The sequence below is a fragment of the Pan paniscus genome, chromosome 4, assembly GCF_029289425.2.
Source record: "Pan paniscus chromosome 4, NHGRI_mPanPan1-v2.0_pri, whole genome shotgun sequence".
NCBI lineage: Eukaryota > Metazoa > Chordata > Mammalia > Primates > Hominidae > Pan > Pan paniscus.
The window spans coordinates 164,901,997-164,919,739 of record NC_073253.2 but is presented as its reverse complement, the minus strand read 5'-3'; the positions used below and the strand labels follow the sequence as shown (position 1 = coordinate 164,919,739).

The following is a 17,743-nucleotide window of genomic DNA, read 5'->3' as shown; positions in this document are numbered from 1 at the left end:
GAGGGGAGGACCACTGTTAGTTAACATTGTGGTGAATTTCCTTCCAGACTGCTTTCTATGCACGAACCTACATGTGCATGTGTATGTAAACATACATGTCTGCAACTTGCTTTTTGTAGTTAACTGCACACCAGTGGCATCCTGCCTTCTCGTAGACTGGATTCTTTTCATTTCTAACCACTGCCCAGCACTGCTCAAATGGGTACATTATACCTTCTTCAGCCCACCCCTGATTATAGGCTCCATGCTATTGTCAATTTTTATTATAAATATGTGGTAAAAAAAAATACTGTTTGTATATCTATAAAGATCCTTGTAGGATAGATTGTTCAAAGAAGAATTAGTGCATGAAAACATACAGACATACACATTTTAGGAGAGATTGTCAATTACCTTAGAAGATAGAGTAACCAATTTCCTTTAACTAACTGACCATTTCCCCATAACTTTGCTACCATTGGACATACAATCTTATAGATTTTTGTTGATCTGATGTGTAATTTGCGACTCTTTGGTGGCTAGTATGGTTGAGCATCTTTTCCATATTTATTGAACATCTATATTTACTAAATTGCATGTTCATATCCTTTTTCTATTCTTATTTTGGGTATTTTTTTCTCATTGGTTTTTAAAATTTTTCATGCATCATTAATATTAACCCTTTTACAGTAACATATTTTACAAGAATTTTCTCCCACTTATCCTGTTGTTCCATTGCATAGAAAGATTTTAATTTGCAGGCTGTCATATTTGTCAGACTTTTACTTTATTGTTATTGGATTTTGTATCTAGAGATTTATTCTTTATTCTTTTAAATGTAGATTATAAGATAAAACAACATTCCAAAGCCATTGTCTCTGAAACTATGTTCTATTGGAGCCTCTTGTGCCATAGGACGGTGCTAGGTATTCTGTAGGGGAAAAGGGTTCGCAATCAAAGAATTTTGGAAAGCATTGGCTTAAGCAAAGATAAACCAGTGAGTTTTTTTTCTAACTATAGAACTTTTCATAATTTTAATATGCTAAGAAGCATTATGACATTCCTCCAGGCAGTCACAGTATCTAGTACATTCCAACCTAGTTGGTCAAGGACCATCTTTATCAGGAAACATCAAGCAGATGTAGCAAAATCAGATGACTGCAGGGCTGACAAGCAACAGAAAGAAGTGATATGGAATGAGGACAGGGCAGTGGGAAGTGATGAGGTGTGTGGATTCCATTCTCTGCCTAAAGACTCAGTTATTCCTATCAATTGTTTTAACGATTTAACGCTTTGATTTGCTAGACAAATCAAACACAAATGCAGGCTGCATTTCTCCCAGAGGCTACTAATTTACAACCTCTAAAGTCTAAAGGGATACCATATACTGAGGCATGTGCCCTGAAAAGAGGCTAGTCCAAGCATTTCATTTTTTTTTTTTTTGAGACAGCATTTCGCTCTTGTTGCCCAGGCTAGAGTGCAATGGGGTGATCTCAGCTCACTGCAAACTCCACCTCCCAGGTTCAAGCGATTCTCCTGCCTCAGCCTCCTGAGTAGCTGGGATTACAGGCGTGTGCCACCACGTCCAGCTAATTTTGTATTTTTAGTTGAGATGGGGTTTCACCATGTTGGTCAGGCTGGTCTTGAACTCCTGACCTCAAGTGATCCACCCGCCTTGACCTCCCAAAGTGCTGGGCTCACAGGCACGAGCCACCATGCCTGGCCTGGTGCAAGCGCTTCTAGCAAACTGTTTCTTCATCCACTCTTAGGCCAAATAACATACAGCCCACAGGGCCCTGAGCTCTCCACCCAGCACCGCATGAGCCTAGGCTCATTTGTTCACTCCTTGAGCCTCAGCCTCTTCATAATGGTGTGTGCTGAGTTTCTTCCCATCTCATTACTCAAGCACTGGCCATCATACCCCACACCTGGACAGATTATAACGCGTACTTATCATAATTAAGACCAAAGTGAGAAACAGGCACAGAAACAAACCCCTGTGGGGAAAGGCAGGACTTCAGTGTCTGCTGCGAGTTGCTGGCTTTCAAGAGCTGCATGTCATTCCAGGACTTTGGAGGGACACGATGGAACCGCAGTTATCAGGAGTCTCCACAGCACGCACACTTACATGCTTTAGCTATTAGCAGGGAGCTGCACAGGCTGCGGGAGGGGCTGCTCAGAAGAAGCCCATCTTCCCAGCCTCCCACTCCAGGCAGGCCATACAGTCAAATGAAGCAAGTAGCTGTCACCTGAGTCTCAGAGGGTTTTAGCAACATGACAGGAGAGTATTAAATTTGCATCTAGTCCAGGCGGCCTCACAGAGAAGTGGCAGGCCTGTGGTTCTTTTTCCCAATGGGGACAGCCCATCTCTGCCTCCTGAAGTTTGCCAAGACTGTTGTCATGGTCAGCATTTGTCAGAGGACTTCTGTCTATGGTCTTGCCCTGACACACTGGGGCAGGTGACAACAGGCAAGTTCAGGAGGTGCCAGCACCAAACGCTCCCAGAAGGCAGAGCACCTCAACCATAAGACCTATGGGAGACTCCATATGTTACATGTTTCTGTCCTGGGAACTGAGTTTTACCCTTCTATTATTATTATTGTTTTTAATTTATTTATTTATTTTGAGACAGAGTCTCGCTCTGTCGCCCAGGATGCAGTGCAGTGCCACAATCTCTGCTCACTGTAACCTCCACCTCCCAGGTTCAAGCGATTCTCCTGCCTCAACCTCCGGAGTAGCTGGGATTATAGGCACCTGCCACCACGCCCGGCTAATTTTTTGTATTTATAGTAGAGACAGGATTTCACCATGTTGGCCAGTCTGGGTTCAAACTCCTGACCTCAGGTGATCCACCCGCCTCAGCCTCCCAAAGTGCTGGGATTACAGGCTGGAGCCACCGTGCCCAGCCGTTCTATTATTTTTACTCTCATTATTACTACCATTCTTCATAAAATAATATTGTATCATTATTACTTTCATTCCATAGTCTATATTCCTATATTGTGTATAATACTTAAAACACACATACATATATATACCTATACACATAAACATACATGTGATGCATATACACACATACTCATATAATACGATTATGAATTATAGGGTTTTTAAGTGGGAATCATGGCTGGGCATGGTTGCCCATGCCTATAATCCCAGCACTTCAGGAGGCCAAAGGATTGATCACTTGAGCCCAGGGGTTCAAGACCAGCCTAAGCAACATGGCAAGACCTCATCTCTACAAAATATATATATGTAAAAAAAATACCCAGGCATGGTGGCACAGGCCTGTGATCCCAGCTACTCAGGAGGCTGAGGCAAGAGGATTGCTTCAACCCAGGAGCTAGAGGCTACAGTGTGCTGTGTTTTGCCACTGCACTCCAGCCACGGTGACAGACAGAAACACTGTCTCAAAAATAAATAAATAAATAAATAAATAAATAAATAATAAATAAAATAGGAACCATTTTTGGAAACTGTTTACATGACAAATACTTTACATGCATGATCTCATTTAATTCTTTCAACTACTCTATGAGTGGAAAATGTTAATCCCATTTTACCAATGTGAAAACTATGGCATGGAGAAGTTAAATAACTTGCCAGAAGCCATGTAGCTAATGAGAAGCAAAGCAAGGATGTGTACCCAGCTCTGTCCTGCTGGCTGTTACCCAGTGCATCCACTACTGCCTGTCACACTGTAGGAAAGGCATTCTATCTCTGCAAGTGGGGAGGATTCAGCAGGGGCGAGAAGGCTAATTTGGAGGAGGAAGTGGAAAAAGAGCTTCCCCCACCCTTTGTAAGAATAGTTTTTGAAAATAAAATGCAGTTCTTCTGACATTCCTTAAGTTAAGGATCCTCGTTACCACATCTCTAGGGGGTTGCAAGAATGGCCAACAGGAAAATGCTATCTCGCTAATTAGGTGATCATGTGGCACTGAGTGAATTTCCTAGATTAAGGGTCCACTCTGAACCCCTCTGCCAAAGGCCAGGTACATCCGTCAAGAAGAGAATCAAACCCAAAGCAACTAAGAGTGGTTTTAGTGTCCCAGAGGTAAATCAAGGGAGGACACTTGAGATCATTGCTATCTAGATGGACTTCACCAGAATTAGAAAACAGCAAGTGTTTAAACATAACAACAAAAATCAAAACCAGACTAGGATGCCTCCAAACTCAAAGGGACTTGTCTGCTGAGTACTTTCAGGCTTTCCCGTTCTCTCTTTCATTCTTTCTCTCTCTCTCTCCTCCCTTTCTCTCTCTTTCAAACAGAGTGACCAGTGTTGGTGCCAGTACACACAGACTTCTGGCCAAAATGAACATGTCTTGAAATGATACACAGTTATGCAAGAATGCTACCAGATAGCTTCCTCATTCAAGAGCCACAGGCATTCAAAACAAGTACTAGTCCCCTCAATTTTTAATCCTTTTATTTTAGCCAAGCAGTGGATGATCAAGGTCCATGGAAACTGGAAAAACGATGTCACAGGAATTCCCCATAGCATGACCATAAGAAGGCAGTTTCCTTTGAGATGCTGAGTTGTCCCCGAGGAAAATAAATGCAGCTCTCTCAGGACATTCAGTCTCATCACTAATCTCTCAGGCAAAGTGAAGGGAAAGGAACCAACAGGTTCCAGAATATGTGTGTTTCCATCCTTTCTGTAACTCAACTTTATGGGGTCCCCTGAGTCTTATCCACCTGGCGTTTTGCCAGAAGACTTGAGTCTTAATGAAATTATGCTATTGTTTGGTGGTGATTAAGAACTCAAACTCTGGACTTATACAGCCAAAATTTAAATCCAAGATCTACTAATTTTCAGCCAAGGTAAGTTACTTAACCTCTTTAAGCCTCATTTTCCTCATTTGGAAAGCAGAGATAAAGCCCATTTGTCTTTGCATATAGTCTTTAACTCCACTTTATACCAAATGTTCTCGCTCATAAGTGGGAGAGCAAGAATAAGAACACAGGGTGGGGAACAACACACATGGGAGCTGTCAGGGGGTGGGGGCGGGGGGTGAGGGCAGGGAGAACATCAGGACAAATAGCTAATGCACGCAGGGCTTAAAACCTAGATGACAGGTTGATAGGTGCGGCAAACCACCATGGACATGTATAACTATGTAACAAACCTGCACATTCTGTGCAGGTATGTCATGGAACTTAAAAAGACTATTTGTCTTATAAGGTTGTTGTTACAAAGATCAATTGAGCTAACAATATATGTAAAGCTTTTAGCTCAACACTTGACACTTAATAAACACTGAAACATCAAACTAAACAAAATGATAGAAGTAATTATTTTATTTTATTTTATTTTTAGATAGAGTTTTGCTCTGTCGCCAGGCTGGAATGCAATGGCGCAATCTCGGCTCACTGCAACCTCCACCTCCCAGGTTCAAGCAATTCTCCTACCTCAGCCTCCCGAATACCTGGGATTACAGGCACCCGCCACCATGCCCAGCTAATTTTTGTATTTTTAGTAGAGGCGAGATTTCACCATGTTGGCCAGGCTGATCTCAAACTCCTGACCTTGTGATCCACCCTCCTTGGTCTCCCAAAGTGCTGGGATTACAGGCGTGAGTCACGGCGCCCAGCAGTATTTATTTATTTATTTTAAGAGACAGGGTCTTGCTTTGTCACCCAGGCTGAAATGCAGTGGCATTATCACAGCTCACTGCAGCCTTGATCCCCTAGGCTCAAGTGATCCTCCTGCCTCAGCTTCCTGAGTAGCTGTGACCACAAGCATACACCACTAGGCATGGGCAGGCCCCCATGCCTAGCTAATTTTTTTTTTATTTTTTGTCGAGACAGGGTCTCACTATGTTCCCCAGCCTGGTCTTGAACTCCTAGGCTTGAGAGATCCTCTCACCTCAGCCTCCTAAAGTGCTGGGATTACAGGCATGCACCATTGCACCCAGCCATATTCATTCATTCATTCATTCAGACAGTAGATATTTGAGCACTTTCTGTGTGGCAGCCATTGTTCCAGACACTGGGGATATAAATGGCAGAGTCCCCTGCCCTCCTGGACACTCCAGGGGCTTCATTAGCATGAGTGGCATTCACAGTGGCCAAGAGAGCATGTCATTCAATACAAGCTGTTCATTTAATTCCACTTGTGCCATCAAATTGGAGCATTATGAAATACCATGGATCGTAAGGAGAGTGGGGCAAATTGGCCTGCACAACATCACCATATGTCTTTTACTAACTTTTGAGCTCTATCTAATTTACATGTGTGTGGTGTTGACCCTCTGAATCTGCCATCAGTTTTATCAACCACACTCATAGGGCTGGCACACACAAGGACTTCTGAGCATGTGGCCCATTGTTGAAAACACATGGGAATCCCTGGCCTAAACCTTACCTGTGGCATAGAGAAGAATAGTGCTTTGGAGGCAGATGACCTGGATGGATTCAAATCCTAGCTCCAGCACTATGAATACATGTAATTTGGGATGAACTATTTAACTTTATGAGCCTCCTATGAACACTGAGGATAGTGGTTCCTTGAAGATCTCTGGCGGGATTTAAAACACTGTATATGAAGATCCCAGTTCCATGTCTGGAACATGGTAGGTACCTGATCAGCAGAAAGTGTTTTTAATTGCTCCTTTCCTCTGAACTACTGGCTTTCAATTCTCCATGGTCTTGGTGAGCTGCTGCCATGCCGACTCAGAACAATAAGAAAAACCACAGAAAGCAACTCACAAAAGCTGGGTGAGCATTAGAGATGGGCAATAACTTGCTTAGGTTTCAGAATTAACAGTGGACACAGCTGAGATTTGAACCAGATCTGCTCTACTCACAATTAAGTTGGTCACAAATGAGGGTTTCCAACATAAGCCGCTACCCAGCTGGATGTGAACAGTTTGAACCAGGAACATCAACCACGGGCATTCGTATCCTCTGCACCCACCCAGCACTTATGGCTGATGTTACTAATAGCTCACACCCCATGCAGGCTCAGAATCAAGACTCCGGTCACTTCGTACTATTTCACTAGCTGAAACTTTCCCATGCATGTTTTCATACAGTCACTTCTTGTGGGTTTATTCTCTTAAGAATGTATATCTATATTTCTTGATCTAACTGGATAACTGAACGTCCTAACACTATTTAGTCTTGTGTAACAAAATTAGGAACACAAATGCCCGCCTTCTGAATCCTCACTAGTAAAATACCCAAAAAGCTTCTGTTTTATGATGAAGTAAAGGAGGAAGAGGTATAAATGATTAAAAATGATTTAAACCAAACTATGTAACAGGCTTTATACTTCATGTTTCACATATATTACTTTATTTCACCCCCTCAATAATCCCCTAAATTACACATTTGGCCTTCCACGTTACAGAGGATAAACTGAGGCTCAGAAAGCTGAAACGATGTGCCCAAGGCTACATGTCCACATCTCTCTGGTCAAAAGCCAAAGCTCCCTCTCCTGCAGCAAATCTCAATGTCTATAGAAGATTCCTTGTGCAGAATTTGCTGACATCACATGGGCTTGACACCTCTGCCCTCATCATTAAGTTCTCTTCATATGGTACTGCTCTCCATATTAGAATGTAACTTTAAATTCTTCTTTGATAACTTTTCAACAGCTATGTAAATAGGTGGAAAGCATCATTGGTTTTATGAAAATCCCTGAGGCTAAATTTGACCCTTAGAGCAAACTGAAAAAGAGATGAAGCCCCTTTCTATGTCTCTGGAGTGGAAATCTATGAGAACAAACCAACAAACCTGGCCCAAATTATAAGGAAAGCAAGGTATTTCTAACACAGCTACCCAGACAAGAACCACCTGGGTAAAAAGACTTATGCCAAAACCATAATAATCATATTAGTTCACTGCATTTGCATAGCATTTTATAATTTGTTCTTTTGCAGACAATGTTTATTTGATCCTCACCCACACAATGAAATCTTATAGATGAGGAAACTGAGGCATTGAGAAGTTAAGTGACCAATGTAAGGTCATGCAGCTGATAAAGAAGGGCATTCCTGTTGACCAGGTGTCTTGAGAGCAGCAAATGCTCACTTGTTCCTCTTTGCTTCCTTTTTTTCTCCTTCTTTCTTTCCCTGCCTTCTTACTGTCTCTCTCCCTTTGTTCCTTCCCCAAATATATTTGTAGCCCATCGTAGGGAAACAGGTGCTGAAATTAGAAAGAGTAGCTCCAAAATGACCTATTCCCTCTTCCATTCTTCTCTCCATGGCACCTCAACTTCTTTGGGGCATCAGCGCCTTTCTCCTCTGGGATGAGAAACTGGCTTTATCTATTGGCTCATCATTTCTGCTCTTTCACACTTCAGCTTCCTTGGAGCTGATTTCACACCTGATTCAACCCTATAGCCTCTCTCATGGCAATTGGTCATCCTTGGCTCTCTCCGGATATCCCAACACTGTGTGGCTGCTCACTAGAAGCTCAGTTGCTTCCAGTGTGATACAGATGCAGTGGCTGGCTGGGGCTCCTGCCGCATCTCCTCATGCTGTCCCCTGCTCCTGTTATCCCCTTTGTCAGAGAATGATGAAGGGGTTAGGAATATGAGGAATACATTTTTTGTTTGTTTGCTTTTTAACCAGGAGGGGGTAAGGGAAAAATAAAAACTAAAAGACCGCAGTCCCAACTAATCCATAGGAAGACATCCATCCCCAGCAGGGACTAAAGAAACAGTATAAAGAACAGGCTAATGCCGTGGTAGTGAGTATGGTCTTTAGAGCCAGGCAGGAACAGATATGAATCTGAGCCATCCCACTACTCAGCAATGGTGCCTGGAGGAAGCTGTTTCAACTGTCTGAGCTTCAATTCCCTCATCAATAAAATAGAAACCTTAAGACGTATCCCTAGTGTTATACATTAATTAATTCAACAGATATCTATTAAGCATCAACTAATAAATGATTATTAGTTGAAGACACACTAATCAGTGTGTTTTCAACACTCAGAATAATCCTAATATTAGGATTAGAGAACTCATATGATTATTATGGTTTTGGCATAAGTCTTTTTACCCAGGTTCTTCTTGTCCGGGTAGCTGTGTTAGAAATGCCTTGTTTTCCTTGTGATTTGGGCCAGATTATGCTGGTTTCTTCCCATAGATTTCCACCTCAGAGACATAGAAAGGGGCTTCATCTCTTTTTCAATTTGCTCTAAGGCCCAAATTTAGCCTCAGGGATTTTCATAAAACCAATGATGCTTTCCACCTATGTGTATGGCTGTTGAAAAGTTATCAAAGAAGAATTTAAAGTTATGTTCAAATATGGAAAGCAGTACCATGTGAAGAGAACTTAGTGATGAGGGCAGAAGGGTGAAGCCCATGTGATGTCAGCAAATCCCACACAAGCACTCTTCTATAGACTTTGAGATTTGCTGCAGGAGAGGGAGCTTTGGCTTTTGACCAGAGAGATGTGGACATGTAGCCTTGGGCACATCGTTTCAGCTTTCTGAGCCTCAGTTTATCCTCTGTAACATGGAAGGCCAAATGTGTAATTTAGGGGATTATTGAGGGGGTGAAATAAAGTAATATATGTGAAGCATGAAATATAAAGCCTGTTACATAGTTTGGTTTAAATCATTTTTAATCATTTGTACCTCTTCCTCCTCTATCTCATCATAAAACAAAAGCTATTTGGGTATTTTACTAGTGGATTCTAGAGGAGGGTATTTGTGTTCCTAACCTTGTTACATAAGACCAAATAGTGTTAGGACCTTCAGTTATTCAGTTAGATCAAGAAATACAGATACACATTCTGAGGAGAATAAATTTTAGAATTATCAGGATTATTCTGAGTGTTGAAGACACATATGAATAAGATAGTTGCCTTCCCCAACACACAGGTTTCCACTGTTTGTTAAATTAAAGGAAGCCATCAGCAGAGTGGTTCTCAAACTTTGCTTCACAGTAAAATCACCTGGGGAATTTTTTAAATCCCCTGGCCTGGGTCACACTCCATACCAATTAAATTAGAAAGTCGGGTGGTTGTAACCAGGCATCAGAATTTATTAAAGATCCCCACACAATTCTAACGTGCACAGTCTGGAACCCATAGCATGAGAAGCAAACATTCCCCAGGCTGACTTCCGCCTCTGCTTCCTCACCTTCATTCTAGCTAAACACTAGTACCTCATTAATTCTAACCAGTGCCTGGGCATCTCAGGCATAATGGATCTTTAAATTAGCATCTAAAAGAATAACATTGATTTTAAAAAAAAAAAAAGCAGCAGCAATCTGCATTAACTCATTGATTTAGATAAATGTGTTTGGGCTTCGTTTATTCACAACACATCAGGCACTCCCAGCTTCCCCCACCCGCACCCCCAGTGCCTGCAAGTGCATTCTGTGAAAATTCTGAAGTCTCCCTGAAAGAGCCTCTTCATTCAGACTCTTAGCTGCTCAACTCCTTCCCAAACACAGGGATAGGCCTCACAGTTTCTCAAAGATTTGCAGTCTTCACAGATTAGCATCGTGGACCACACATGAGAGGACTCATTCTCTCCAAAGCACCTCTTGTTTATTGAGGAGCCCTCTTTAATCCCAAAAGGGTCCCTGACTTTATGTTGTCGAGAATTAAACTCAGTTTAAGAGACTGCTACCATGAACTGTTCTCTCCATTGGAAGTGGATCTGGTTTGACTAATTTCCTTCTAGGTAACAAAAATTTCAGAGCTATTTTAAAAGAAGGCACTGCTAGCTTCATGGGTAACAAACAATAAATACGTTTTCTCTTGTCCTGAGGAGCCCTTGGTCTTTAACCTAGTGGCCAGCCCAGGCCTTCACTGGATACAAGTTTGCATATTTCAGCAAAAGAAGATATTATCTTAGCATGCTGTTATTTACTGGATGGCCAAGGAGAAGATAGATTTTATTGTAGCATAAACCAACCTGCAAAAGGATGGTAGTTTTGTATTGACTTTTCATCAGATTGTTGATGGATTCAAAGAGCCGTCTCATGGATTCTTCAAACTCCATCTGTTCTTTGCCTTCATAAAGCCTGAAACAAGATACATCTGGGTCATTTCTCAAGCTAACAGACAATACTTTTAAAAGTGTGTACTAGGCACAAACTTCATTTAAAATTTAAGACAAAAAGGAGTGGGAGGTGGGGACTTCAAGGAGGAGAGGATTCTGCAGATGCTGCGTGCATCATTCTCTCAAGGGAAAAGCCTCATATCCACCATACCCAACAGAAACCCACCAACTAACAGGGCATACACCTTCTGCCGTATTTTTTTAAACCCAAAGGAAACCCCAAAGGAAGGAAATTTGTCTGAGCTGAGGAGACATTAATAATTTCACCCTTCTGCAAGAATCAGAGGAAAGATTGTGATCATCAGATTTTCAAAGTATCTTGGAAATATCAAGGAGAAATATTTTCAAATGCACTGCCATTTCCACCACCCATTGTCTGTTTGTCGGATGAGCCCCAACAACCTGTTTTATGTCAGGGGCCATTGCTTTCCCTTCCTTCATTTCAGGAGTTAACTTATTACCTTAAGCCTTTGTTTCTCTGATTATAAAATCCCTACACTGTAAAACATGTAAACCTAACTGAAATACATAACTTAGAAGGTGAGACTCCTCATTAATCCAACCAGGGAGGTTAGCTATTGTCAAAGTTTTAATGGGTATCCTTCTAGGGACTTTCAATGCCTATAATAATATACAAGTGTAAAATTGCATAGAACCAGTCCCTCATGTAAAACCAGTCTCCAGGTACCTGCCTGTTATGGACCCCTTCCCCCAGCCTTAGGAGTGTTGCTCTGCTCAAGGCTTCTCCAAACAAATGTTTATCACCAACCGTGAAATATCCGCAGCCTAATCTGTGGCATCCAGTGTGAAATGCACAGAAGAGCGCTCCTGTCTCCAATTCAGATAAAGAGAGTCTCTCCTGTCACAGCCCTACACGCTCAAAAAGCTCCTCAGTGTGCCCGGGCCTTGGCAAAGGTGCTTTCCTAGATAAAGCACTGACACACTTAACAAGTTTGTTTGCTCCTCAACCACAGAGCAGGCCAGCCAGTCACAGCCCCCTCAGCACTGTCTCTGCAAAATCCCCATCCTTCCCCTCACCCTTCTTTCCTGTCTTTCTACTTCATTTCTGTGGCTCTAAGTGTGTGCCTCTTCTGTTTATCTTCTTGAGTGTTAATCACTCTCTTTCTCTCCTTGGGTTTCTATGTCTTTATATCTAGTTCACTCCCCACCCTCCCCCTGACTTCATCACTCTCTTTCTGTCTTAGTCGCTCTCTGTCTCTCTTTCTTTCCTTCTTTTTCTAACTAACCCCCTCTCTAAAGCCCTCCTGAAGTCAGAAGCATAAGTGAAGTCAGTGCTGAATGTTCCCGTTGGTTACAGGGACTCAGCAATTGCTGCTGACCTTCTGGGTCCAGCTCAAGGTCACAGAGACAAGGAGTGTTGAAGTGGCTACGTGCCTAGGGCTCCTCATTCTCTTCCTCTCCCTAGCTCCATAGGTCCCTCTGCTAACCCGCCCCCACCCCGGCTTTTACACAGCTCACTCCTGAGCCTTCTTGTTCCGCCACCAGAGATAACTGCCACAGCATATATATTCTAGAGTCAATCTGCTTTGGGTTCAAATCCCCACTGCCCGGCAGGCACTTTATTACAAACAACAGCAAACATTACAGAGCACTGCTCTGCTCCAGGCACCTTCCTGGATGCCTGTGAAATCACTCACTCCTCACAACCACAGCATGAGGCAGGCACTAGTATCACACCCACTTTACAAATTAATGAAGCTCACGCAACATGCCAGAAAACACCAGGCCAGTGAGTGTCAGAGCCAGAATTCAAAACTGGCCATCAGCTCCTGAGCCCAGCCTCTCAGTCTCTTTGCACACTGCTTTGCTCTACACTTTACTGCCCCCTTAATTCCCACAAGCCTTGGGCAAAGTGTAAACCATAACAGTAATGTGTCAGAGGATTGCGAGGATCAACCCACATGGGAAGTTCTCAGCATGGGTGCCTGGCCCCAGCAGATGTTAGCGCCTGCCGTACTGTTGTCAGTTGGAAGAGTAGCATGATTATCATTGCTCTCATCCCCACTTCACAGATAAGGAAACAGAAAAACTCTCAAGAGGTTGAAACTTGCCCAAATGTCATCAAAGTAGAAAAGATGGGACCAGAGTACCCTGTCCTTGACCTGGCTGAAAAGAGAGGATCCTAATCCAGCAGGGTGGTGGTCAGCCTCCCCATGAGATCACACCGTTTGTCTTTCTTTGTGCCCACAGCCACCAGCAATCCCTAATGGACTGTCCACTCATCATGCCTTTTGCCTTGAAGTCTGTTACTCTTCCATGAGGCACAGCTGCCTGAAAACGCTGAATGAATTCCATCACCATGGCTGCTACTGGTCTAGAGTACTGAACCTGCCCACTGTGTCTCCCACCCACATTTAACATCCCGACCTGGCTTCCCAATCATTTACAGACACATGGGCTCTTTCTGTAGGGTGTACCTGTGTGTGTGGTGGGGAGTTCTGCCCAGGTCCTCCTGGGAACCACCTGCTCCTCCAACAAGGCTGGGCTCCAGCAACACTTTCCTGCTGGTTGGCCTGTCCAATCCTACCCTTCATAACTGAATGGCCCCCTGGCAGTTCTCCTTCTGGAATTTGTCATTTTTAAGAAAGAAACATAAAAACAGGCTTTTCTGGAGTGATCTTAATGGCAGCACTCCAGGGGGAAGGGTCATGAGCTCCTGCTGAAGAGATCCCTGAGGCTGTCCTGGTTCCCAACTTCTCTGTGTCTCATTATTTAACTTTTTTTTTGGATTTTATGAGCTGCACAAATATCTTTAAAATAAACTCTCCTTTTTGCCTAGACTAGCCCCGGCTGGTTTTGTTGCAAACCCTCACTAGTCAGAACTTGGCAGAGTAGAGCCAGCTTCTTCCTGCAGCTCCCCTGAGTTTGAAACCAAGAGCTGCTGGGAAGTCCGGTGAGCATTTAGTTCTTGCTCTTATTGGACAGATGAAGAGACTCAGGGCCAGAGAGGGCAAGTGACTTGGCTTCACCATCTTATAAATATTATGTGACTGAACTGGAAGGAAAAAAGATTTTTAGTCTGTAAGACTAAACCAAGGCTCTGCTCAACTTTAAATTTTGTAGGAAACTAAATTTGATTTTCACGAGAAAGAGAGCAGTGATCTGCTCTAGGTCACAGACTGTGCCAATGATATAGCTTGAACCAGAACCAGGTATTCTTCTTCTATGTTCTCAGCATCTAACAGGGGAAGGCAGATAACACAAATCCCAGGAAGCCATGATTAGGGGCCTCCACTCCAGTGGGAATCCAATCTGCTCCTTGCTATTCATGTCACAAGTTAAGGGTCTTGACACCACACTTGAGTCCAGGGATGAAAATATATCCTGCACCTGCCTAAGTCTTATAAAGGATAAAAAAACAATTCTAGGAGGAAAATGGGGGAAAAGTACATATATATATATAAAATATAATATAAATCTTAAATTTATAATTTAAATATAAGTTTATACAAATTTAAATATAAATCATAAATTATATATTATCTATATGTCTTAAAATATAAATATATATATCTAAAATATATATACATATTTTAAAATATTTACTTTCTTTTTAGCTGAAGAATGGCTGGGAATGGGAAGAAGAGTCACAGGACATGACTACAGCTGGGAAGAAGAAAGGAAAGAAAAATCTATTTCATATAAAGCGCTTTGCTATCAAGCCAGACTCCTCCATATACTTGCTGTGTGGCCTCAGTTAATTACTTTTCTGAAATTTTACTTTTATTCCTGATAAAATGGAGTCCTAATGCTCATTCAAATGGTTATTTTGAGGTGAAAAACATGAGATAATTATTTTTAAGTGCTTAATATTGTAGCTGGCATTTAATCAGCGTTAAGTAAACATTATAAATTCTTGTTCTTGATTCCTAAGCACAGAAGTGATTATTTGGGCAAACTCTCTGATCTGAGCATAAGAGGAATATTTTGTAAGATACAGGGTCTCAATATGTTGCCCAAGCTGGCCTCAAACTCCCAGACTCAAGTGATCCTCCAGCCTCAGCCTCCTGAGTAGCTGGGACGACAGGCACAAGCCACCAATGCCCAGCTATAAAAAGAAATATTTCAATTAAGGAGTGACTAAGGAAAAAAATTCATAAGGGTTTTAGATTACAAGGAAGAAATAACCTGATGACAGCAGGGTGATTAAGCATTGTGGGAGCCCCCCACCCCCTTGAAAAGCTTGAAAAGAAAATAAAAATGCCTCATCTGTCTGCGATTCTTGAGATGTGGCCTTGAAGTCAAGGGCACAGCAGATGTAGCTTCCAGGTTCTTTTTTAGCGCTTGGTCTCTGTTACAGCTTCAGGATGCAAACATTTTTTCTGGCCTAGAACGCCTGGAAAGATACTTCAGAAACGAGCAGATTTTGCCAGGGAACAAATTATTGAAGGGCCCTAAGGCCCTGACCACAAGGAAAACTGGAACAACCTGCAAGGCACTGTTCTGGGGCATGCAAGTCGACCACAGCCAGCACTCCTGCTCCCAGGGCTTGGATAAATATAGCGATGCTCGGCTTGCATGTGATTCATTAAGGAGACACTGTGCACAGCTGAGCACTCACTAAATGCAAATGGAGCCCCATATGTTGTGTACAATGCTCTGTACCACCTCTTTCACGCAGGTACATAAAGCCTCAGCCCAAAACTGAGATGCCAACCTCAGGCTAGCATCCCAGGGGAGCAGAATCTAACCAAAGCAACCTCAGGATGCAGAAAGCAAGTGGGAAGATTCCCTTGAGAATCAGGGGTGGAGGGAGAGCCTCCTAACACCCTGACCCTCTTTTATTTTCTGTACCTCAGTCACTTCCACATTTATAGGCATCCATCCCTCCGATTCCTTCTCTGACTCTTCGAAGCAACAGAGAAGTTTAGGCAGCACTGCCTGGGTTCCTAGCCTTGCTCTGTCGCTTATTAGTTGGGTGACCTTGGCTAAGGTACCTAATCTCTCTGAGACTCAGATTTCTCATTAGTAAAATTGTATTAGCCCCATAAGGTTGCTCGAAAATCAAACAATGCATATAAAGCCATTAGCAGAGTCTAGTACATAGTCAACAATAGATGTCAGCTATTATTACATCATATACAGTTTTTCTTCTGGATACACCCATTTTTGCTTCCTGAACTGTAAGAAGAAAGAAATCAGCATCTTCATAAAGACAACTACCATTTACTGAGCACTTACTACATGCCAGGCACCACACTGCAGATAAAAATGAGTAAAAGGGCTGGGCGCAGTGGCTCACACCTGTAATCCCAGCACTTTGGGAGGCCGAGATGGGCAGATCACGAGGTCAGGAGATTGAGACCATCCTGGCTAACACGGTGAAACTCCATCTCTACTATAAAAAAAATATTTAAAAAATTAGCTGGGCAGGGTGGTGGGCGCCTGTAGTCTCAGCTGCTTGGGAGGCTGAGGCAGGAGGATGGCGTGAACCCGGGAGGCGGAGCTTGCGGTAAGCTGAGATCGCACCACTGCACTCCAGCCTGGGAGACAGAGTGAGACTCCGTCTCAAAAAAAAAAAAAAAAAAAATAGTAAAAGATCCTGGGAGATAAGTGGCAGCTAAATAATTTATGACCCCAGGAACAAGAGCAAGTCAGTGGGTAGGGAGGCATCCGTTATCCAGGGGATGACGCTATGGGACTGTTGGAGGGAAGCTAGAAGGCTGGCTCTAAGCTTTTTCTATTCAAGCTCTAAAACCAAGGTGACTTGGCTGGTGTTCCTTCCCCTGAGCCAATAATTTGCCCTATTCAGATAAGTGTAAATTAGTGACTTTACAAAAAGAACCATTGAATCTTTCCTGGTTTCAAAAGAGTGATTACTCTGGGAAAATCATAATACTTTAAGACAAGAGTCAAGGAGTCATGTGTATTCTCTCCCTCTCTCCCTCCCACCCCACAACCTGGGACCAAGAATAATTACAGCTAAACCAGTGGCTGAGTGTGTCTGAAGATCATCCTTGCACTTCCCAATCCTGTTCATAGAATGAGACCCTTCAATGAAATAGGCATGCAAAGGATTCGTGAAAGAGACGGTTCCCTTCCTAATTCATCCCTTCCCTGTAAGGTCACTGCCACCATCCCCACCTCTTCCCCACCATCAAGGTGTATGGACCTGAAATAAATAAGAAATTGCAAAGACACAGAATCTGAGAGTTAGCTGTCTTACTCAGCAATGGTCAGATGGCTGGGTGCAGTGGCTCACACCTATAATCCCAACACTTTGGGAGGCCGAAATGGGAGGATCACTTGAGCCTAGGAGTTCAAGACCAACCTGGGAAAATGTCTCCACAAAAAAATACAAAAATTAGCTAGGTGTGGTGGTGCATGCCTGTGGTTCAAGCTATTTGGGAGGCTGAGGCTGGAGGATCGCCCGAGCCCAGGAAGTCAAGGTTGCAGTGAGCCATAATCAAGCCACTGCACTCCAGCCTAGGTGACACAATGAGACCCTGTCTCCAAAAACAAAAACAAAACACATACACAGTGGTCAGAGAAATTCTCCTCTAAAGGGTAACAAAGTTGAAGTGGAAATATTTATTCTGTCAGAAGAGAAAGAGCAAAGCCTCATGAGAAACAGAATATGTAAGGAACGGTTAGGATGACTACAGTGTTGCTAGTGTCAACTGTCAAGCAGCCCTAGAGGCCACAGAGGTGCCTGTGCAGGCTTTACTTCATTGAATACCCCCAGCAGCCAACAGGTGGGGTGCAGATCAGCTCCTGGT

General features: G+C 43.0%; 1 protein-coding gene across 1 annotated transcript in view; it reads right to left on the bottom strand.

Annotated features, from left to right (window-relative positions):
• DOCK2 (dedicator of cytokinesis 2) overlaps positions 1–17,743 on the bottom strand; it is a 446,463-nt gene that overhangs the window by 324,808 nt on the left and 103,912 nt on the right. The window contains exon 23 of the mRNA XM_003810916.4: positions 10,857–10,965. Within this exon, the coding sequence (XP_003810964.1) occupies positions 10,857–10,965 (109 nt within the window). The remainder of the gene's footprint in view (positions 1–10,856; positions 10,966–17,743) is intronic.